We start from the raw sequence: 23,955 nt of genomic DNA, 5'->3' as shown, positions 1-23,955 counted from the left end.
AACATGCAGAGTTGTTCCTATTAACCAACGCATATGAAGCAATAAGGTGCATTTGAGGATGGACAGCATGCCTTTTCAACATCACTAAATAACGACTACCAGGCCCCACCCCCCAACACACCTAGGATAAGGGAAGAAAGGACTTGTGACTCAAAAGGCGCGGCTTTCAGGAAGGCTTAGTTGAGCCCCCATCACCCTTTTAAAGAAATCTCAGTCAATTCATCTGAGTTTTTGTTAAATAAACCCATCACGTCTGCGTACATTTGAACTGATCATTCAAACCGATCAATTAATGTCACAGCCTTTCCTTTTGTTCAATGCCAATTGCTGCTTGTGTAAATCAGAGCATTCATTTTTCCCCCACCCTGCCCCGCCCCTAGCAGCAGCAGCCGAGTCAGCATTCGAAAGAAACTGGCGGACCCCAAGGGAGGAGCAAAATGTTCTCAGTTTTCTGCAGGTGTCTGAAAGCGTGGCCAGTCCAGAGCAAACGCTCACACGTGGCCCCGTGGCCTCCGTTCTGCCAGACACGCAACACAGCCCAGGATCCACACAGAGACAACCTGATTTCATGGATTCGCCCCGTGGAATCCCACACGACTCGATAGCAAAGCAGCGTTTTGCACGGCCCTCCTGAGCCAGGGAAAGAGGGAGTTTTCCCTCACTTATTCTCTCCCAAGCCAAAACTTTGTGACTCCACCTCAGCCCCAGTGGTCCCGCCATCCCTCTCTGCACACAGAAGGAAATTCTGGACGCGCAGAAGGAGGAAAGAACATCATGGCCAGGGATCCCCAGGAGAGCAACCAGGAATTCAACCTGCAAGATGTAAGTGGCTTCACTTTCTTCTTCTTTGCAGGGTGAGTTTGTTTGGGTGCGTGCCCCCAGATGGCCTGCAGATCAGTCGTTCCATATTGCAATATTTCAGCATGCATCTGCCCTGCACACAGCAGCCTTTTCTGACCATAGATCCCCCCTTTGCCCTTTTCTAACTATTAGGCACACGCGTCTAAAGCCAGGAAGGACCGCCACAAAAGATACAAGATCTGTGGGGTGCTGCTTAGTACCCTGTTGCTCTCCCTCATCCTGACCATTTTGGGCGCCTACTATTTTTGGAAGCCGTACCCCAAAAAAGTAAGTTATATTCATTGCATAGAATTTAAGTGAAACTTTTTTTAAAAAAAATAAACTGGCTAATGTTTTCAAACATCATCCCCCCTTTTTTCATTTTTAAGGCACAGAGCATTCAAGGTGGTTTTATGGGAAAGTTTAGAGCCTGCTGTATTGTATTTTATTCTTTAATGATGGGATCTTTGCCACGAAAGCGCTCTGTCTCCTTCATAGCGCTGGCCGCACAATTAATTGTGAGAAAGCGCTTTCCATTTTGTTTCAATTAGCTTGCCAGAAACTGGTGGGAAAGCCATTATGCCCCCACATTAAGGGAGAAGGAACCAGTTCTTGAGAATGATTGATCGTCACTGGCTGCATTTTGGACTTTAATATGCCTGCAGCATAAAGGGGGTGAGATGCAGGCTTGCTCTTAAAGGGAGAAACTCCAGCATTGCAGTCACTTATTTGATTAGCCAAATTGGGGGGTCGCTTCGTGCAATTACGTTTCTAAAAATGCATACAGTTTTTAAAACACGCACGGAGTGTGTTCGCTGCACAATGTTTGCTGCTGTACTTTTCAAAGCCCAATTCTCAAGATTTTTGCATGGGATTGTGGGTTTAAATCTTGCCCCCCTCAGTGTCCTCATTTGACTTCCTTCTGCAGCCCCAGATGCTGTGATTTAAGACCTGGAATCGTTTTATAAGGTTTGTGACTTTGGGGGAGGGGGTTGTGGGTTCAAATCCTGACGTCCTCTTGGCTGAAGAAAGCAGGGGCTTATATGTTGGGGGGATGGGGAATTGTAAAAGGAAACGATAAATCCATAAAAGAGCAATAGATTTTAGCCATAATAGCTAGACGGTATCTCCATGGGCAAAAGAAATAATCTCTGAATAGCAAATACTTCAAGTAAACAACAGCCCATACGCTTTCCAAATATATAGATGCAGGACTCCCCTCCCACGCAACACACACACACACACACACACACACACACACACACACCCTCCTGCAGTGCCCCAATTTCAAGCTAAATCTGGCCTTTCTAAGGCACTGCAGCAGTGTGACACCAAATTTCAGCAATGAACCCCTGGGAGGTTTTTTTGCTGCTGCTGTCCAGTTCACTAGCACAACAGCAGCACCAGAAGAGCAGCCTGTGGGGTGGGGAAGGGATGGAAAGTGGGACTCAGACACCCCAGAAGCTGCCCACTTCTCTGTGCCAGGGGTTGTCAACATATGGGGGTCAGAGGCAGCATTGCCCCCACCCCCGTTGGCAACCACACTTCTACCTGATGCCACACCTCTAAATTGGCTGCCCAGGTGCCATGGCTATCACAGCAGCAAAAAAGCAACATTATTGTTAGATGGGCATTTGGGGGCATTTTTGCCCATCTAGCTAGGGCTCTGTGGAGGGGAAGGGAAGGAGGCTGGGGGGGTTGGGGACAGTTTGAAACCCTGCTTCTTCAGTCCCCTCCCCAAACACAGTACCACCCCCTTTCCCTCCTCTCTGAGGTTGCCTTTGTGGCCCCCGGAGAGGCATGCCAGCTTCAAGGGGGGAAGGGCTCAGACTTCTGGATCCAAGGTCAGAGCACTGCCTCCAACCTCGGATCCAGGAATCCAAATTATTCTATGCCCCCCCTACAGACGCTTTCAAGGGTCGTAGGATGTCTCTCTTAAGAAGACAGTGAGAGGAGATTCTTTGAGATCCAACATCTCCCAGGCAGCCCAACCATGAGGCTGTCGGCGGAGGCAGCAAGAAACCTTTGCCAGCCAGGAGCTGTCTGGATATAAATCCCGCTTTTGCTGTCTTCATTGTTTGATCTGACGGCAACATCTGTTTGCAATAAACCGCCCACTATTCAGAAGCTAGGTCTGCAGAAGACATTTTCATTCCAGACACATCAAAAAAAACACCGTCCCCAAAAAAGCCTTTTGCCACGCAGCGAATATGTAGGAGAACTTAGGCTAAGAGTCCCATTATTAGGTTATACTGCAGCTTCCCCAGCCTTGACACCCTCCTGAAGTGTTGGAATACAGCTCCCATTATCCCCAGCCAGCACGGCCAAGGATGTCACATTTTAATTAGTCCTTGGCTGCAACTAGTCAAATAGATGGTCCTCAACTGAGGGGTCCAATCCCCAATGACCATCATGGAATTGATGGGAGTTGTAGTCCAACACTTCCAGAAGACGCCACGTTGGGTCATGGCTGGTGTACTGCAAGTTGATCGTGGAGCTGCATTGCTTAAGACCTGTTCTGCTTAGGAACGGCGCCAGAAAATCTCAAACACATCTTCCATGACCTGGATATCGGGAAATTAGTTTGCATACAAATCCTGACGCATGAGCTACAAATGAGCCTCATTTCCCCTCTCAAGATATAGAACTGATTTGTATCCTGCCTTTCTACCCCAAAAACGGTGGCTTACAGGCACAACTGGAATTGATTAAAACAATAAAATACTTTGAAATACAAATAAAAACATAGCAATTACAGAATGAAAAGAGAAAATAAAAACGCCCATCCCAAGAGACCCACTTCCTGGCAAATGGCCTTCTTGAATAAAGCAGCCTTTGCTTGTTGGCCAGGCTGAGGCCACCTGGATCTCCAGCCCCAGATAAAGCATCTCCTGCAATTACACAGACCAGGCTACAAGACTTCCACCCAATGGTCCACCCAGCATCACCTCCCGTCCACGCGCACTCACTAGACGATGCCATCTTGGAAAGAAGGCAGCAGTGGCACTTAGCAGACTGAACCCCATATGGAATTGCATCCGTGCCAGACTGCTTTCAGTCCTAGGCCATATTCCATTTCAGAGCAGCTCTTGGAGGAGCTGCATTCTGGTGGTGGGCGGGGCCAAAGGGGGTGGGGCCACAAGACTCTCCAAAACCAGCATTTTCTTGAGACAAAGGCTCTCACTGCTAGTAACTAAGCCTTAGGAGAGGCAAGTCAATCTTTTAGAATAGGGAGGGGGAAAGCCAAGAAGCAACCAAACTATTGGTGGTTGAGGCAAAGGGGGCGGGGGCTGGGCGGGGGCAAGGGAAGGGGGTGTGGTCATCCAAGGAACTCCAGGGGCCTGGAGTGCGACCCCTGGTGGATTGAATCTGGCCCGTGTACTGGAGGTTCAGCTTACCTGGTATAGAGGCACGATTCTGACTTTGGGTAAGAGGGACCCCAGATTCAATTCCTAGACAAGCTTATGTCTCAGCAGAAAGACGGGCTGGCATCTTTAGAAATTCTGGAGGATGGTACTTTGCTCAATTGTAGAGCGTGTGCTTTGTACGCAGGAGGATCCAGGTTCAATCCTTGATACTTCCAGTAAAAACAAACAAATCCAAGGGAGCTACACCTGAGAAACATCTCTGCAAACGCCCCAGATATGGCTACAGTAAAAGAGGTGATCCAGGACTAGGTGGGCCAGTTGTATAAAGCACTGTGTGTGTGTGTGTGTGTGTGTGTGTGTGTGTGTGTGTGTGTACACATGGCAACATGCATACAATGTCACCCGCAATCACATCTCTTGCAGGGTTTTGAAAATGCATACGTAGAATCAAGGTTGAACCAAAACAACTGGAGATAGGGAACCAGTGGCCATCCAGATGTTGTTGGACTCCAGTTCCCATCAGCCAGTTAGCATAGACAGTGCTCAGGGATCATGCAGTCCCACGACACCTGGAGGGGCCGCCAGTTCCCCTCCCCACTTAAAACAATCCCTATGCGGCTAGCTCTCTCTTCTCGGCCCTTCCATCCCTGCAACATCAGGAAACGGCGGTTTGTCCAGCCACCCGTGGCACCTTCCAGGAAAAACAAACGGCAGCGGGTGTTTGATTTCGAAGGGAACGCCAATTTGAGCAAACCCAAATAAAAAAAGAGGAGCAAAGCATCTCGAAAAGAAAACAGCTTTCATCCTCGTTTCAATAAATAAGAAGGCCCCATGCTTTCTCCTGGAGCCAGGCCCTCCGTATTTCTCATCGGCCAGTTGGCCAAAGTCCCAGCATGACTCGAGAGGTGGAACCCACAGAACTTCAGCCTAGAGGACTCCTGTTTACTTTCAAGTTCATTCCATGGAGCTTAGTTCCTCTTCTGCCGGGCCGGCCTAACCATGAGGCAGAGTGAAGCAACTGCCCCCAGGCTGCAGATGCTGGGAGAGGCAGTTCCTCGGACGTTCCTCCTTAGCCGTCTGGGCTTCCCCCCTCTTTTGAAGGACAGAATTGTGTGTGCCACACTGCTTGTCTTACACCCCCTGAACCAGGTGTAAGCAACGGTGGGAATTCTCGGGGACATTCCACCACCACCACCCCAAAACCCAACCCTTTGCAGGCTGCAATCCTGAAAAAGAACAATTTAAAATTAAAAATTAAAAAGAACAATTAAAAATACTGGTGGTTGCAGCTGCTATTTGTCAAACTGCTCCATAGCGTTCCAGTAGCAAACAAGCTAAATTTGATCTTCATAGCATTCTATACAGGCACCAATTCCTTTTGTTACACTTTTTTCCCCACCACCACCGAATTTGGCATTGCAGCTGGGGCCGTGTGTTGCCCACCCCTGCCCTAAACGAAGCTTCTGCCCTCACCTGCACTGGAGGATGCAGCTGCATTGTCAGTCCTGAAATACGATCCAACCTCCAATCCAGGCAAGCTTCTGTATGTGTGTTTTGGACCAGTCCTGCTCCTCTGTAATGTTTGCAGTGGGAGGAGGGGGGAATCAAACGCAGCCGTTCGCAGGTGAAAAATACTGTCCTGAACTGCCCTGTTCGGAAATGCGCAGCGGCTTTCCCTGGAGGCTTGGAGGAGTTCGGACAGTGGGGCTTGGCCCTTCTGAGTCCCAGGAATAAGTGTCACAATGCCCATGTGCCAGACTAAGAATTGGAACCAGGTTTCCTCAGAGACTGTGTGCAGGGGAAGCCAGTAATCAACAGTTTGAGGGGGTTGGGGAGACAGGGGAAGACTAAGGGGCCAGGCTGCACTGCACACGGGCTTTTCCAGTTAGCGAAATCCTGCACACAGTGAAGCCAAGTCATCTGAATCTCCTTTGCGCCTCTGATGGAAACACAAAGGGGACCTGGCTGATTCTGCTTTGCCAAGCCCACCTCGTTCCCCAACATTTCAGGAAAGAAGCAGGGCAGACGAAGCAGAGCCGGCTGAATCGCCTTCATGCTTCCATCAGAGGAGCAAAAGGAGCTCGGCCCCAGCTTTGCGGCACATGGGCTTTCCCATTCAGGGAAGCCCTGTGCACAGCAGCGCAAGGGAATCCTCAAGTTTATCTCCAACCCGTGATTGGAGATAACGGTGGGGATTCTTCTCCCTGCATCCTCCAGAGGGCTTGTGGAGCGGGCAGGGCTCAGTGAGGGAGGCCTGCGGAGGGGGCACAAGCCTCCGGAGGCCAAATGGGTCCGCTTAGGCCCACAGGCTGGCGGTTCTGCCTCCGTGTTAGGACAATAACATTTCATGACCAGCCAATATCTGAAGAGATGCCTCTTCCTCCACCTTCTCTGCCCACCCCATCCTTCAAGGAATGTGCTACCTGCAAAAATGTAGGCAATTTTGGAGAGTTGCAGCAAGGGGCAGGCTCAGGCTGTCGTGATTCCGAGCCCTCCTGCCAAGACGCGAGGCAATAAAGAGGTCTGCTGTGCAATCCACAAAAGCTTTATTCAGTAAATGGGCATCTCTTCACCCCCAAAGAAAGTGAGAAAACTAGGAGCTACCCTCTAAGCTTAATTCGCCTAACAAAGCAAGGGAATTGCCTATCAGCTATGGCTTCCTGCTTTTACTGGAGCCCTCCTTCAGGGAGGGTCTTCAAGCTGTAACCTCTGCTGTGTGGCTAGTCTGGCATCTCCCATCACCTCTCAACTCCGCCCGCTTGACCCTGCAGCAGTCTCAGGGATCCGTCAATTCCGATGCTCACACACACACCGACAAAGACTGAGTTCCCAAGGAGTGGGAGGCAGGGATGATCTCCCAGCCTGGGCCTCCTGTTTGATAAGCTCCTGGGAAGATTCCTCCTTGACTCCTGGAGAGTCTCGGAGAATTTCCTCCCCCGCTTCCTATCTCGGCTCGTCTTCTTCTTCAGCCTCCGAGTCCGATTCAGAATCCACATCAGGGAGGCTGGGCCTCGTCCTGACACAGACAATACCAGGCTGAGAGAGCTTAGCTGAAGCTCTGGAGGTATCTTTATAGTGCCAGCCTCCACCCCAGAAGCCTAAAGGGGGAGTGGTACCTATTGGAATATTAATCCTTTGTATCCCTATCTAAACTCAACCTGTAGATATAATAAACTATACATCAACAAAACATCATACACCTCCATTGCCTTATTTAAAATAAACTGAGCCTTGGATAAACACTCAAATCCCAGGAGTTCTTGCCACTTATAGAAGTGAAGTCTGAGCATGCAACAATATAACTATCTCAGTCTTTCTGCACCTGGATAAAAATGAGATTCTTATTAAACACCGAGGAAAAGATATTCTGAGCAATTTTGCAGTGTCTGTTCGCCATTTCTCAAAGATAGCTGATACTCCACTTTAACATTGCACAAACTCTTAAAAAAAACAAAAAACAAGAATGCTTAAAATGCGACACTCAGCCAAAGTCATAAGAAAAAAATCATTCCTCGAATAAAGACTGGAATTTCAAGATCCTTTTTCCAATACGTCTTCAGATGCCACTACAGGCCAAAACAGACATGACTTTAAATGTGCGTCTAGCAGCTACGTCTTAAGAAAATAAACACGCTAGAGTAGGCACAGAGCCCTGATTCAGATTGATATCCAAGCGTGGGATGGGGAGGGCAGCTTTTAAGTTCTGGATCAGGGCCCTTTTTACTCCAGATTAAAAAGAAAGAAAGTCTGTAGCTACTGGACACAGGTTTAAAGTCTGATCCTTGGCCCTAGGACTGCTCAGAAGCACAGCTTGTTCTTGGAGAAAGTCTGGTGAGGCCGTGCGCCCTTCCTTTCCAAGACTTCACCTTAAATTTTCCATACTGTAAAATCCATTGGTGTGCATTTTCCAGAGTTAGCTCTCGGATCACCATGAATGGGCCTATTGCTACGGTTTTGCCTAGAACGACTCCGATTTGTCACAAGAGAAACCTAAGCCCTATAATAGCTCTGGATGCTTCCTCTGAATGGGCAACTTCCTCACCCGAAGGGGTGATGTCCCAGGAAATCCCAGGAAATAGCAGCGGCCAGCTTTGAAGGCACACAGGTCAAACATGATGGTTTAAGCTAGGGCATTGAACCTTTCTCAGTCTGAGGGCATTTTTTTGCATTTTTGGTCCCCCCGATTTTGTCTTTGTCTCTGCCCTCCACTCCCAACCCTACCCTAGAGCTTCTTTGGATCTGAATTTGGCTCTTGGGCTGAAAAGGGTTCCACCACCCCTGCAGTAAAGACACAACACAGATCCTACAAACCTGAAGTCTGTTCATCTCCGTTCCAAATGACATCATTATGTTTAGCCTTAAGAAGAGAAGACTGAGGGGAGACATGATAGCACTCTTTAAGTACATGAAAGGTCATCACATCGAGGAGGACCAGGATCTCTTCTCAATCATCCCAGAGGGCAGAACACGTAATAATGGGCTCAAGTGACAGGAAGCCAGATTCTGGCTGGACATTTTTTATTAATGAACTTGGACAAGGAGGTACATGGAATGCTTATCAAATTTGCAGATAACACAAATTGGGTGGGATAGAAAATACTCTGGAAGACAGAAAGAAGGTTCAAAATGATCTTGATAGGCTGGAGTGCTGGGCTGAAAACAACAGAATGAAATTCAATAGGGGTAAATGCCAAGTTCTACACCTAGGAAAAAGAAATCAAATGCACAGTTACAAGATGGGGAATATTTGGCTCAGCAATACTGCAAATGAAAAGGAGCTTGGAATTGCTGCTGTTCACAAGCTGAATATGAGCCAACAGTGTGATGTGGCTGCAAAAAAAAAAAAAGGAAAAAGCAATTTGGGTCTGCATTAATAGAAGTATAGCTTCCAAATATCACGAGGTACTGGTTCCCATCTATTCGGCCCTGGTTAGGCCTCATCTTGAGTGCTGCATCAAGTTCTGGGCTCCACACTTCAAGAAGGATGCAGACAAGCTGGAGGGAGTTCAGAGGAAGCAATGAGGATGATCAGGGGTCTGGAAATAAAGTCCTGTGATGAGAGACTAAAAGAACTGGGCATGTTTAGCCCGGATAAGAGAAGATTGAGGGGAGACATGATAGCATTCTTCAAATACTTGAAAGGTTGTCACACAGAGGAGGGTCAGGATCTCTTCTCAATCATCCCAGAGGGCAGAACACATAATAATGGGCTCAAGTTACAGGAAGCCAGATTCTGGCTGGACATCAGGAAAAACTTCCTAATAGAGCAGTATGACAATGGAACCAATGACCTAGGAAGGTTGTGGGCTCTCCCACACTAGAGGCCTTCAAGAGGCAGCTGGACAGCCATCTGTCAGGGATGCTTTAAGGTGGAGTCTTGAATTGAACAGGGGGTTGGACTCGATGGCCTTATGGAACCCTTCCAACTCTACTATTCTATGATACGTTCAGCCATTGCCACCATGCATTCCTCCCTCTCAACCAATCTATCATTACAGATCTATGACATGGAGCACACATTTTTCAGCAACGGCGAGAAGCAGAAGATCTTAATGAAGATCGACTCACTCACCAGGACAGAGATCTTCCAAACTGGAAAGGGCAGCGAGGAAGTCCTGGAAATACATGATTTTAAGAACGTATGTACAGCCATTTCATCTGGGGTCACTCTTTAGGAGATGGGAAGGCGGGTAACCCTCGTTCAGTCCACATGCCATTATTCCCAATGAGCAAGACCTGTATTTCCCTGGCAAACACAACTGGTTGTTCTACAGACTGAAGGACAATTGTTATGAACAGTCCAGTCAAACTTCACAATTATGGTTTTTACTGAGAGCCAACTCAGTTGGTTGAGTGCCAACAAGTTTGGAAGTGAAATGGGTCCACTCAAAAAAAAAGTAGAGGTGTCTAACAAGCTCAGGGAATCCCGAGATAGGCGAAGGGATTACTAGGGTGCAAAGTAAAACAGGGAGAATTTAAATAACAACCAGAAAAGGGCCTGTGAGCTTCCAGCACTTATAGGATGTTCAAGTGTCAAGATAGAGGAGAGAGTGAAGAAAATTGGAGAGATGTGGGGGAGAGAAAATGGATCAGGCCTGTTCAAGGCCATAACAGCTTATAGAAAGCAATTAACCATGATGTTTAAAATAAACATGAGGACACACGGTTGCCTACCCCTGATAGTACAATATGTGGTCTGGGAAAGATTTATTTATTTATTGCATTTCTATACCACCCAATACAAAAGTACAACCAGAATAAAACCAAGCAATGCAGAGATTTAAAATACAAATTTAAAATGCAGATTTAAAACAGCAAAGTTAAAAGATTAACCTGATAAAATGTTACAATACTGGGAAAATAAAAAGGTCTTCACCTGGCGTTGAAAAGAGTTTAATGTAGGTGCCAGGCGAACCTCTCTAAGGAGCTCATTCCACAGCAGAGAATCATGGGAATTGTTCTCCAATTCCCTTATGAATGGGAATCTGAATGGTACCCTGTTGGGGAAGGTGGCCTTTAAATACTTCTGAGCATTTTGTCCCCACTGGTAAAATCCTCCTCACTTTAGTGAAATCTAAAATTAGGGGTGAAATCCAACCTAAGGCCTACGTAAAGTAAACCCATTGAAATGAACGGGACTTAAATTAGTCATTACTAACTTAAATCCTGTTCATTTCGATGGTTCTACTTGAATTAGGACTTTGCATTTCATCTGGAACTAGGCTATATAATAACTGTACGATTGTGGAGCTGTGCTCATTTCATTCCTCTGCCTCTTTCACGTGGCTGTTGTCTCTTCCATCAGGGAATAACCGGCATCTTTTTTGTGGGGGATCCAAAGTGCTTCATCAGAAACCAGATTCAAGGGATACCTGAAATATCTGAAGTGGAAATGGAAGAGCCTGAGGTATGCAGAAATAAGTGCCTTGCTGGATTAAATAAGATCCAGGACTGCCAGAGATTTATAACTGTATGGAAAGTACAGAGCGAGAATAATCCTATTAGCTTTCAAATTGCTCACAGGCCAGGCAGATCCACTCAGCGTAAGTTCAATGCCAAACCAAGACCTGACTCTTGTAGTCCAGATGGAATCAGTTTAAAGCCTGAAACTGACCCAGCTAAGCCAGTGACAGAAGCAAGAGTAAGTGACATTCCACACTGTTTCCATTCATGATTTCTCAATGTACGCACACACAGAGAGGAATGCTCTAATTCTTCTGCCAGTGGACACTGGTGGCTCCAATGTCAGTGGGGCAGTGAATCCGCCCCGGGTTTCAATCAGACGTCTAAAGGAGCTAGCCAAGGTGCAAAAGCGCCTTGGGGAGCTCCTTTAGAGTTCTGGCTGGTTCTGACCCAAACCCAGAGCGGATTCATTGCCCCACTGACATTGCTATGGAATGAGAGCCAGTGTGGTGTAGTGGCTAGAGTGTCAGACTGGGAGTTGGGAGATCCGGGTTCTAGTCCCCACTTGGCCATGGAAACCCACTGGGTGACTTTGGGCCAGGCACAAGACTCTCAGCCCAGCCTACCTCACAGGGTTGTTGTTGTGAGGATAAAATGGAGAGGAGGAGGATTATGTATGCCACCTTGGTTTCCTTGGAGGAAAAAAGGCGGTGTATAAACACCATAAAAGCAATCCTATCGCCTCTCAATCATCTCTTCTCCAGGCTAAACATACCCAACTCCTTCAACTTTCCTCATAGGGCTTGGACATGCATTGCCAAATTAAGCCTCTGCATGGTAGGCAGGCACTGCTCGGGCGCTCTGTGCAGTGTTGATCATTCGCCCTCTCTATTATTATTTATTTATTTATTTATTTATTTATTTATTTATTTATTTATATAGCACCAACAATGTACTAGGTGCTGTACAAAATATACAAGTAAAACAGCAATACCCTGCCTAGAGGCTTACAGTCTAAAGTACATTGATGGTGCTATATAAATAAATAATAATAAAAATAATAATAATAATAACATATGAAGGGGGGAAGGGGTTACACAAAACAGAAATAAGGGAACAATCATAGCAATAAGAACAGTAAATCAAGCTAAAATACCAAAAGCTATGGAAAACAAATGAGTTTACAAACGCGTTTTAAAATCTAAGATGGAACTCGTAGTTCGTAGATGCTCTGGGAGAGCATTCCAAGCAAATGGGGCAGCCAAAGAGAACGGGCGAAGCCGGGCAAGAGAGATAGAAACTCTTGGGGGAGGGGGGAGAGCAACATAACATTTGAAGAACGGAGGGTACGAGGGGGATGGTAGAGTGAAATGAGAGAGGAGAGATAAGAAGGTGCAAGACCATGGCATGCTTTAAATGTCAGCAAAAGAAGTTTATATTGAATTCTATAAGGAATTGGAATTGCCACTATAACACAGAGATTGTCCCAGATTCAGGACCCTGGAGGGCAAAGTTAATTGGGGGGGGTCTTCACGGAGCCGGGTTGGCACAGCATCTCTTGAACCCCCGCAGTTTCCCACCTCTGGGGTGATGGCAGGTAATCCAAACGCTAAGTAGAGAGAGCGGGGTTTCTGGGTGGCCATCAAGGGACCGGAGGTGCCCCACCCCCACCCTCTCCCTGGTGGAAGGCGACCAATTTACAGGTCACCTTCCACCAAGCACTGCCCGGCCCGGCCACACTTCCACTGCGACTCTGGAGCGAGTCTTTGGGGCTGTCTTGACATCATCTTGCACGTCCTTGCCTCCCTCCAGAGAAAAAAGCCGGGGTAAGTCTCCGACTTTGTTTTCTCCGCAGCTGTGGGTGTGCAATTGCAGCTGTGTCGCATAGAATAGTAGAGTTGGAAGGAGCCTATGAGGCCATCGAGTCCAACCCCTGGCCCAATGCAGGAATCCACCCTAAAGCATACCTAACAGATGGTTGTCCAGTTGCCTCTTGAAGGCTTCTAGTGTGGGAGAGCCCACAACCTCCCTTGGTAACTGGTTGTACTGCTCTAACAGTCAGGAAGTTTTTCCTGAAGTCCATCTGGAATCTGGCTTCCTGTAACTTGAGCCCATTACTCCGTGTCCTGCACCCTAGGGTGATTGAGAAGAGATCCTGCCCATCCTCTGTGTGACAACCATTCAAATATTTGAAGAGTGCTATCATGTCTCCCCTCAATCTTCTCTTCTCCAGGCTAAACATGCCCAGTTCTTTCAGTCTCTCTTCATAGGGCTTTGTTTCCAGACCCCTGATCATCCTGGTTGCCCTCCTCTGAACTCCCTCCAGCTTGTCTGCGTCCCTCTTGAAGTGTGGAGCCCAGAACTGGATGCAATACTCTAGATGAGGCCTAACCAAGTCCAAATAGAGAGGAACCAGTACCTCATGCGATTTGGAAGCTACACTTCTATTAACGCAGCCCAAAATAGCATTTGCCTTTCTTGCAGCCATATCGCATAATCAGCGCCGTGCCGCCGCCGCACACCCACCCAGGGGCTTACCGAGTGTTTAGGCAGTCCCTTGGTTTACCCTGCAGCTGCTGGGAAGATTCCTGCCCATTTTTTAAATGGAGATTCCCCCCTTAAAGGCACCATTGTTGCCAGAAACTCATTTGTCCAGCACGCATGAAAAGGCTTTCCATAATGTCGGTCCCAGACTGTCGAATGTGCTCCCCCAAGAACTATGATTGCTTCCCACTCTCTTGGTTTTTAAAAAGAGTGCAAAGACACATCTTTTTTAATTTACCCTTTTAAATTATGTAGTTTTAATACTTCCACGCTTTCCTGTTTTTAATGCTCTTAGTGTGTTTTTTAATGGTTTTAAGGTCTGATTGTTTTAAATTGTTGTACACTACCTTGATAGCTTTTTAGCAAATAAGGCAGTCTATAAATGTTAATAAAAATAAAAACAATAAAAATATACATGAACATCTTTTTGCCTAGAGCAAGGGGACCCTGCAGTTTTAATCTATATATAAAAGAACTTGCTTCAAAAACAAGAACTTGGGGAAATACTCTTCTGTGAAACTGCTTCTCTGGGTTAAACAAATGAAAAAGCAGGGCTAATTCATTTCTTGCAGGGTGAGGAAATTACAGCCACCTATTTCGAACAATCCGTGATCTGGGTTCCAGGGGAGAAGCCAATTGAAAATAAAGATTTCCTGAAGAACTCCAAAATCTTCGACCTCTGCAAAAATGTGACTGTTTACTGGATCCATCCAACTTTGCTAAGAGGTAAAACAGCTTCTTCTCTCTGCTTCCACGACCATCACGTTGCTTGTCTGTTGCAGCCCAGTCTTACATCACCAGAGGGTGTTTTACAACCTGTGAAATTATCACGCAATCCGGATGTAGATAAAACTAGATTCAAGCACAAGCTACCTAATCTGGTCAGTCGGGCCTTCACCCCGGTATTCTCGATTTCCTTATCAGCTTTCATGCAATAAAGGGTTGTGTTAAGGTAGGGTGACCCTATGAAAAGGACAGGGCTCCTGTATCTTTAACAGTTGCATAGAAAAGGGAATTTCAGCAGGTTTTATTTGTATATGTGAAGAACCTGGTGAAATTCCCTCTTCATCACAACAATTAAAGGTTCAGGAGCTATACTAGAGTGACCAGATTTAAAAGAGGGCAGGGCACCTGCAGCTTTAACTGGTGTGATGAAGAGGGAATTCCACTAGGTTCCCCATATATACAAATGACACCTGCTGAAATTTCCTTTTCAATTCAACTGTTAAAGATACAGGAGCCCTGTCCTCCTTTTCATAGGGTCACCCTAGTTAAGGGGTGAAAACAAGGAATCTTTTGCAATGTGAAAAAGGTGTGTCTGGATTCACGAAAGCAGTTTGCCTTTCGCGGCTTCCACACTAGAGCCCTTTAGCAGTGCTGAAGCAGTGCTTCTCCATAGTCCACTGGAACTGGCATTGAAACGGTGCTTCCAGGTGGCACAATGTAGTGCTGTGACATCTGTCACCCCATTGATCCACCAACGTCCAGCCCCATAGCCAAGATTCTCCTATAATGTTTGCCCCCAAATCAATCCATTTCAGTAAAGCTCCTTGGCAGCATTACTTAGTAGCTTCCTTCTTGTAGGAAACAATAGAATGGGCAAAAGCTGAAAGGAGGAAGCTTCTAATTAATGGCACAGTGGCCCCAAAAGCCTCCAAGAGTGCTTTGACTTTCAACTATGCCAGACAGCCTGATGCTGCAATGGCATTTTCTAAAAACAAATTAAAGCATCACAAGTCAGGTCTCAAGAAAGACAGAAGGATAACACAGACAATAATAGAATGTTAAGATCATCTGGATTACTTCAAAAGAGTAAGTGAGCAAAGGGTGGCCATTCCAGAAGATAGGTCTGTTAGTTGTGATAGCTAAAAGGACCTTCTCTGTACAGTGGTACTATGTTTCTGAATGCCGGATACTGAGAACAGGAGATTGTCATCATCTTTGTAGCCCTTCTGTTTCCCAGAAGTGTGATTGTCTGCAGGTGGAATCAGAAAACTTGGCTAAGTGGATGATGCCTGTTCTAGCAAGGCAATTCTCACATTCCCCCCCACCCCATTCTCTCTAAACTTCACGCATGTGAGCTTCCCCAAGCAGCGGTGTATTGAAAGGGGAACGCAGCTCCTGGGCTTTATTTTTCAGAGCAGAAGGGATGACATCATTGGCAGCATACCAGGATAATTGATGCCCCCCCCCCCTCTCCTTGCTCTGGCAAGTGAAGGAAGTAATAATGAGGCTTTCAAGTTTTGCTGCTGTCATTGATAGATTAGCATATAGACCTTGGTTTACTTTCCACTTCCTCCTTCCTGTGCGTAGTCTTTCTAACACAGTGCTCTATACCAGTGGTTCCCAATTGGTGGTCCTGGGACCCCAGGGGGTCCGTGTAACCCATCCAGGGGGTCGTGGCACCATTCACATATTAGCTCTGCAAGGTCCGCATTTTAATAAAAGAAAATACGCCATCTCCCCACTCCGTTTGCTTCGACGGTGACCTCATGCACGAAAGCACCTGCGTGATATAGGCTAGCTTCAGAGCTAACTTCCCTGCACCTAATCCTGAAAACTCATGGAGAAGGAATCCTTTTGAATGTGGTGATGTACAACTAACAACTCTATCTGTGGAAGAGCGAGATGCACTTGCTGACGTGACTTGTGGTGGCTCATTGAAATCATTTTTCAAAGAATATAGACTGGACCAATTCTGGGTGAAGGTTTTTCCTGATTATAAGAAGTAAGGTGAAAAAGCTTTGAAACATCTAGTGCCCTTTTGTTCCATATATCTTTGTGAACAAACATTTTTGACATTTTGTTATATGAAGAACAAGCACAGAAATCGTCTCGATGTTGATTCAGATTTGAGATTAAAAGTAGGAAATACTGAACCGGATGTGGAAGGGATTGTTCGGGACAAAAAGAGGCATGATTTCTCCCAATCACATTTAGGTTTAGTAGCTGCTAGACAAGTCATAATTTGTTCAATTGTAAACTAGATGTTAGTAAAATTAAATTCGTCTTTATATTCCTAACTAAATCATTGTCATTTTTGTGGGGTAATATCACAAATTTTATGGTCTGTTTTTTTTTAGTATACCTAAAATCCTTTGCTTATTAGGGGCTACCCCTTATTTTCTCCAAAAAAAATTGCTTCGCACAGGTAACTACCATAGAGATAACAAAATTTTCAAAAGTAGGGGGTCCATGGCTTGGCATTTGAAAAACAAGGGGTCCACAGTACATAGCTAATTGGGAACCACTGCTCTATACCCTAAATGACAACAGGCTTTTTAGGATCTCAAATGAAAGAGGCCAGGTTTGCACCAACAGAATGAATAAGTCACTGGGGTTTGCAGGCACTCGTGGGTGCCCATTTGATAAACCAGCTCATGGGCTGCTTTAGGGATCTGGGTGTCTTATTAACCATGCCAACAAGCCACCTTCACCTGACTCAGATGATACAATAAGCCATGCGACTGCCCACCATGGCTCAAATATTCAAAATGGCCACCACCACACAACACAACCCACCGTGGCTTAAATAAGCTGCTGTGATCATGCGAACAGGGTCACAGAAGAGAGATTTCCCATCACCACTCACCCTTTAAATGACTGTGCCAGGAACAGGACCTGGAACCGCATGCGTGGAAACTGAAAACCTACTCCTTTCCTGTTTCCCGAACTCCGCTTGTTTATTGCATTGAAAGCCATGCCCAGCGTTGCCTTCCGTATGGAAATTAGCCCATTACTCAGCTGGAAAAGTTGTTCATGACGGCCATTTGCCTCTCACTCTTAGAGCCGGAACTCCTCGACTTTGGAAATGGAGGGAAGGAGGAGGATCGGGTCCCTACAAGCAAGCAAGAATGGGCCGAAGAGCAGGAGGGAAAGGGAGAGCACTCGGCCAAGGAAAAGGTGCCAGGCACCAGGCGACAGGCGCGGCAGCTCACGGAAGAAGACCTCCCGGTAAACGACTACGTAAGTCTTTGCGATCAAATCCTGCATCAGCTATTGGCCCTGAGCTCTGGGATGAGCTTCAAAACGGGGCATTGTCGACAAAGCTTTTCCATACAGCCTTCTCCCCGCCATGCTCTATAGCCCTGCCTGCCTAATCCACCCAGCCACCCATAGAAAGTATTCTGAAAATCCAAGCATTGCAAAATTAGAACAGGCCGCAGGGCATGGGGACAAAAAATGGTGACCAAGGAGAAAAAGGTGGTAGTGGAGGAGAGGATGGGAATGGAGAGCAAAGCCGAAGCGTAGTGAGGGAGGAGGAAAGGCATGGAGGGCCTCTGCCCACCCTTCAAGTACTATTACAGGCCCTTCTCTGGGTTATCTATTTCCATCCAAGGAACAGTTCAGTCGCCAGGCATTTTACTTGCGGAGATCGAAGGTGGAAGCGTAGTTTCCTACCCAACTGATCGCTAAGAAACAGTACAATTAAGGTTTATTTATTTATTTATTTATTTATTTAGAGTATTTTTATCCCGCACCTCAGCCAAAAGGCTCTAGGAGCGGCTTACAATGTATCAATAAAGAAGACAGGCCCTACCCTCAGGCTTACATTCTAAAAAAAGACATGACACACAAGGAAAAGTGGATGGGGAGGGAAGAGGGAGAAGGCTGGTGGGAAGGCCCTGCTCCGTCCTCTCATCTCCCAGTGGAGGGGCAGAGCAACAGCTCCTTCTTCCCCACAAGGTGAAGATAGCAGTTAGCCCTGGGGGGGGGGGGTTTCCAACTGAAGCAGGCTCTGATGGTGCCTACCTGCTCCAGTCTCCAAGTTTGCAATCCTGAACCCACTTTCCTGGGAGTAAGTCCCATTGAGATCAGTGGGGCTTACATCTGAGTATACTCTTCAGTTCCCATGGACCTCTTCTGCCCCCGATACATATATAGGATTGTGTGTCTTTAAGCACATTAGATGCTTGTATTTACATTCCGGCTGTCCTGCAATAATTCCATGTCTCTTTAAACCAGGGATGGGGAAGGTTGTTGGACTGCAGTTCCCATCATCTCTCACTATTGACTATGATGGCTAGGGCTGCTGGGAGTTGGAGTCCAACAACATAGGGGGGGCACATGTTCCCTCTCCCTGCCATAAGGCCTCTCGCCCCAATGTTTCTGGCTATGGAGCGGAAGGAAGACAACCTTCCATTCAAGCAGTAAGAAGCTGATGGTAAGCGAGGAACTGGCATGGAGCCATCACAGAGAGGTCACAGCAACGGAAGACAGGATCAGAGCAAGGAAAGAACAAACTGAGAACCTACCTTCTAGGCAGGCTATGTAAAGGGATGTGGGCTTTTCACGGAGGTAGTATTGTAGAACAGTCAGTCTCCCCTGTGCAAGTGCAGATTTATTTATTCTTTGTATCTAGACACAGGCTCCGATCAAATGCGTTTTGTTGATTCTTTTATATTAACACTCCCAGGAAAATCCAAACTAGCTCCCCCAAAACTGCTGTTGCAATAGACAGGGGCTTTTCCTTCTGTGGTGACACTGACTAGCATAGAACCTGCTGGCCATCCAATCAAGCCAATTTTACCTTTCCAGCGATTTCTATAGGATGGTGGTGCAGAGCTTTGGGCTCAGGGTGCAAATCCACCGAACCTGCCTGGGGTTCCCAAGATGGCCTTTCCCCTGGCCCTCACACACTTCCCACCTGCCCCAGCCTCTAGTGTCCGGGCTTTTGTGGAGTTTTCTTCCCCGTTCTAAAAGGCTGAAAGGCCTCTCTTACAGTTTCGTTACCAGCAGCAAGAGCTTTCACCTAAAATATGCTAGGGTTTTTGGCCCCACACACCACTGGAATGGTGCAATTTGGAAGGAGTTTCAACACCCCTGCAATAAGATAAAGGGAAGTAGCTGCAATGAAGACAGAGAAAACAAATCCCTCTTCCTCTTCCTCCTGAGCCATACTGGAGATTTCCCTCTCTATTACACTTACAGTGGAAGTCTTTCACTTGCTCAGCCTCCCCCTTGCACAATGATTAAGCAGTCTGTACAGGGGTTAGGTCTAAGAGCAGTAAAAGGAAAGTTTTCAAGGAACAGTAACCTTGACTGAAGCCCACCTGCCTTGTTTCCTGCCTGACTTCTCTTTCTATCCCACGCTGCTCACCAATTTTGCCTCACGTCTGACCCAGCCATGGGCTCTGCTTTCCCAGAACACAACAGCTTTTTCTTTATGATTGAACCGTCAGGCTTCTCCATCTGGAGCATTTATCCTGCAACTGAGATTGCTTACTTGCAGAAGTTTGCGGGTCCTTTACACGACATCATCAACCTCCAGTGCTTCTCCTGTGTTTTCCGAGCATTTCCGTGGCTTAATTTGAATGCAGAAATAAGGAGCTAACAAAAATTTCTGCTGTCGATTACTCTACTTGTTAATGAAACCTATAGATCTTACAGATGAATGGGAGGAAAGATGGGGCGTGAAGGAAAGCTAGTAAAGGGCTGGTCAGACCTTGCAAAGAATCCGGAAGAAGCTCTGCTAATATTGTAGGACAAAAAGCCTCAGTGTGGAGCAGCTCTTGGCCCTCTGCCAGATATAACTATCTGACACCCAGTGCAGTAGTGGAACCAGGGCTCACAGGAACACAACACCAGCACTTTTTTTTTAATGACTCAGGGATGCTGATGTCATCTGCCACCCCACTCAGACTTCTCTGTCCTTTCTGAGCTTCGCTGCAGCGCTCACCATCACTGGCTGGAAATGAATAATCCCAGCAATGATGTGTGTTTTTTCCTTGTTGTAACGCAAACATTTTCTGGTTGCTTGGTCTGGAATGGGCAAAGTAGACCCATTGGCTTCATCAAATACCTGCTCCTGGCAGAGGTGACAACTGCTAGAACTGGTTTGTTGCTGTGGATCAAGACCCCGACCTGCATTTTTGGACTCTCTCTGGACGGTCATGATGACTGCCTGAGCTTCAAAGTTTACCACTACCAACACCCGTAAGCTAAATCAGGAACTTCTGCCTCATTTCTCCTCTTCATTCCTCCCCCCTCTAGACGGAGAACGGACTCGAGTTTCACCCCCTCTGGGACGAGAGAGGATACTGCTGCGCCCGCTGCCGTCGCGCCCATCGATACTGCCGGCGAGTGTGCGAGCCTCTCCTGGGATATTACCCCTACCCTTACTGTTACCAAGGCGGGCGGGTGATCTGCCGCGTGATCATGCCATGCAACTGGTGGATAGCACGGATGTTGGGGCGGGTGTAAGCACGCCCGGCCCCCCAAAAAGAAAGTCCAATATAACGCAGCAGGTAAAACCCACTCAGGCCGTCCCCTACGGGCACCCTTGTGCTCCCAATACCCTCCTTGCCATTACCACAATCCAATGGGAACATGTGGAAGACCCACCCTTAAACCCATGGACATGGCCCAGGTGGCCACCACCCAAAAGTCCCTACCTTCTTTATCCATCCTCAAAGAGCAGCCTGGATAACTAGCCAGCAGGCAGGTTGGGAAACCTATTTATTGAAGCGCTTTTGAAAGCTATTTCTGCCCAATACCTCGCAAGCTGTAGTACAGTGGGGCTATAGTACAGAGGTAGAGTGCTTGCTTTGCATGCAGAAGGCCCCTGGTTCAATCCCTGCCAGATCCATTTTTGTATTTTTTTTTCCTTTTAAGGATCAGGTAGTAGGTTATGAGGAAGGCCCCTTGCCTGAGACTCTACAGCAGGAGTGGGAAATTTGTGGCCTTCCAGATGTTTCGGCCTACAACTCACATCAGCCCTACCCATCATAGCCAATGGTGAAGGATAAGAGGAGCCAGTGGAGGCTGGTGGCTCTGATTTCAGTGAGGCTGCGAATACATACTGGGTTTTACTCAGAACCAGCCAGAACTCTTAAGGAACTGTTCAAGGTGCTGAACCTATTTTCGGAATATGGATCAGCATCATGGCTAGCTTCTTTAAAGTTCTGGCTGGTCCTGTATAAAACCCAGAATGGATTTATAGCCCCACCAAATTCGGAGCCACCAGCCTCCACTGGTGGAAGCTGCAGGTCAAAACACCTGGATGGCCATGGGGTGTCAAGCCCTGCTTTACGGAGCCGCTGCCGGTTAGAATAAGCTGGACGGGCCAATAATTGGGACTTGGTTTAAGCAGGTTTCTCTTTTCAGACGAAACAGTTGTTTCATATCCCTTGCAGGGAGAAAGCATCTCATGCAAGAGACATTAAGGGCTGTATGCAATGTTAGTTCCAGAGCAGACTCATTGAAATGAATGGAACTGAGGTTAGATTTAACATTGGACACAACCCTAAATTATTATCGCCTCTGTTGAAGAGGGGTGAAATACACATTTTCTTGAGTGCTTCAATACAAAGGGTTCTTGCTCTCCTTTGCCTAAAAAACTGCTGGGTTAGGGAGCTGCTCTCCTTGATTTAGTAGCTGTGTGCCAGGCAATTGTCCTCTTTCTACCACCACTATGCCCTCCCCTACAAAAAAACCTATACCAATAACTCCATCATGATGTCCAAAGGCTGCGTGTGCGTTCATATGCCTGCATGCAGGTTGTGCAATACGGTCTCCACAATTTCCCTGCGCAGGTTCGCGGTCAGATGCCATCTGCTCGACAACGCGACTGCGCACCTGGCTAACGCCCAGTCGAATTCACCTTAAGGTACCACGGATTTGTGCGTTACCTGCTTGCTGCCCCCAAGCCCTAAAGGACTCGTTGGGTCCAGCCACGAGACTGAAAAGAAAAAGATGAGTACCAAAAAAAAAAAATACTCTGCAAAGTCACGGAAATCTCCCAACCCCTCACTGAAGTTAGGATCAAATGCTGTACCTCCACAGCTAAGGGGAAAAACCCATTTCCAATTCTAGCAGCATTCTACTCAACAGCCACACGAGGGCAATCCTTACCAAGGAATTCCCTGTCCGTGGCTAAATTGCAGGAGACGGACGGGGTGGGGGGGTCTATATGATGCTGTGTTGGAAGTCCTTTAGCTCAAAAGCCTGCAGCATCGCTGCTGCGAAGCAAAATCGAAAAAGCTAGACGGGGAAGGAACCGGCGCAATTCTCTTAGCCAAGCCTTCCCCCTGCCCTGCGTTTCCACACTTACAGAGCTACGCTTGCCGGATAACCCAAACCGAAGCCGCAGGGGGGCAGCGACGTTGACGCGCTCTGAAACAATGTGGTGACCTCAGAGCAAAGGTAAAAGTCGAGGTCAACTGGCACTGTGAAAACATGCAGTTTTGGGGTGGGGGGAGCTCGAAGTGGCTGCAACTGGTATCATATAAACAATACAGCACCGCTGTGCGGCCACTACGGGTTCGAGAGCATAAAGGCAGCCCCAGGGGTCTGCCCCGACCATCCACATTACATCCTTTACACGACCCTCTTGCAAGTGTCTCATACGTTTGGGACATCGTCGGGTAGGGATGCCTTACGGCACGCTAGTTTTGACACTGTGCATCCCTCTAGAAAAGGGTGGGAGTGACAGGTAGGCCATCCAGCAGTGGAGAGGGATGGGTGCACGCACTTTTTCCTTTTCCTAACCCAGCCTTTCCAAAAGCTGGTGCCTTCCGGATGTTTTAAGACTACGATTTCCTATCATCTCCAGCTAGCTTGGCCAATGGCAGCTGTAGCGCAGCACATCTGGAGGGTGCCATTTTGGGAGAGGGTGCAGTTTAGGACAAAGGTGCAGAACACCAGATCTGGGGAAGAGACGTGGTCCTCCGGCATTCCCCAGAGGGCTCACCGCCCCACTCACTTGGTGGTTTATTGGCTTTTGGGCATCCCCCCCTTCTAAAAGGTTGAAACACCCTTCCTAAGCCTTAACTAACTGGCAGTAAGAGCCGCAAGCTAAAATATGCTGGTATTTCGGGCCCACCCACCAACGGAATGCGGTCCCCCGAGAGTTTCTCTGAAATTGACTTGGGCCCTGAGATACAACACCCCTGCTCTAGTGTGCTTTGTCAATTTCACCATTGTTTGAAAAGGCTGGGGTAAGGAGACAGTGAAACCGAGACCGGGCTGTCTATCTCGACTTCAACAAGCCCAGCTGAACATTAGACGTTCTTTTGATGGCATCCTTCTGGAGGTGGCCCTCGAGTTGGATTCAACAAGGGCTTCTCCGGACTTGGCTCAGAAACTTTACCATCCAGAGTTTAGCTGGATTCCCTGCAGAGACCAAGGCCAAGAAGGGACGTGGTTGATTTCCCTCTGCGGGGGCAAGAGTCTCTGTACAAAGTCTTGACAGCACCTCATCAGCTTCACTTTGAGTTCAGTGAAGAAGCCCTTCCAAATCACTTAATTTTTTGTCTATTCTTTTAAACAAAGGGGTCATAAGGTGTAGAGAGATAGAGAG

The 23,955-nt window shown here is 47.3% G+C and overlaps 1 protein-coding gene across 2 annotated transcripts; it reads left to right on the top strand.

Moving 5' to 3' along the window:
- Positions 1-657: 657 nt before the first annotated feature.
- Positions 658-21,017, top strand: TNMD (tenomodulin). 2 transcript variants are annotated; one of them, XM_063141736.1, is made up of 7 exons: positions 659-822; positions 994-1,128; positions 9,707-9,847; positions 11,014-11,115; positions 14,228-14,381; positions 17,443-17,621; positions 20,649-21,017. In XM_063141736.1, exons 1-7 carry the CDS (start codon positions 775-777, stop codon positions 20,856-20,858), a joined length of 969 nt encoding a protein of 322 aa, XP_062997806.1. In that variant the 5' UTR covers positions 659-774; the 3' UTR covers positions 20,859-21,017. The 2 variants fall into 2 exon arrangements, with proteins under 2 accessions (XP_062997807.1, XP_062997806.1); XM_063141737.1 differs by lacking the exon at positions 9,707-9,847 and having other exon boundaries at positions 658-822.
- Positions 21,018-23,955: the final 2,938 nt, after the last annotated feature.

This window comes from Elgaria multicarinata, chromosome 15 (assembly GCF_023053635.1).
Source record: "Elgaria multicarinata webbii isolate HBS135686 ecotype San Diego chromosome 15, rElgMul1.1.pri, whole genome shotgun sequence".
Taxonomy (NCBI): domain Eukaryota; kingdom Metazoa; phylum Chordata; class Lepidosauria; order Squamata; family Anguidae; genus Elgaria; species Elgaria multicarinata.
Note: the sequence above shows the minus strand (reverse complement) of the source record. Positions and strands in the feature narration are given on the sequence as shown.

Coding starts and splice junctions, on each gene's coding strand:
- TNMD (XM_063141736.1), top strand. CDS start 775: ATGGCCAGGGATCCCCAGGAGAGCAACCAGGAATTCAACCTGCAAGAT. Junction 11,116..14,227: donor TGGAAATGGAAGAGCCTGAG/GTATGCAGAAAT, acceptor CATTTCTTGCAG/GGTGAGGAAATTACAGCCAC. Junction 14,382..17,442: donor CCATCCAACTTTGCTAAGAG/GTAAAACAGCTT, acceptor TCTCACTCTTAG/AGCCGGAACTCCTCGACTTT.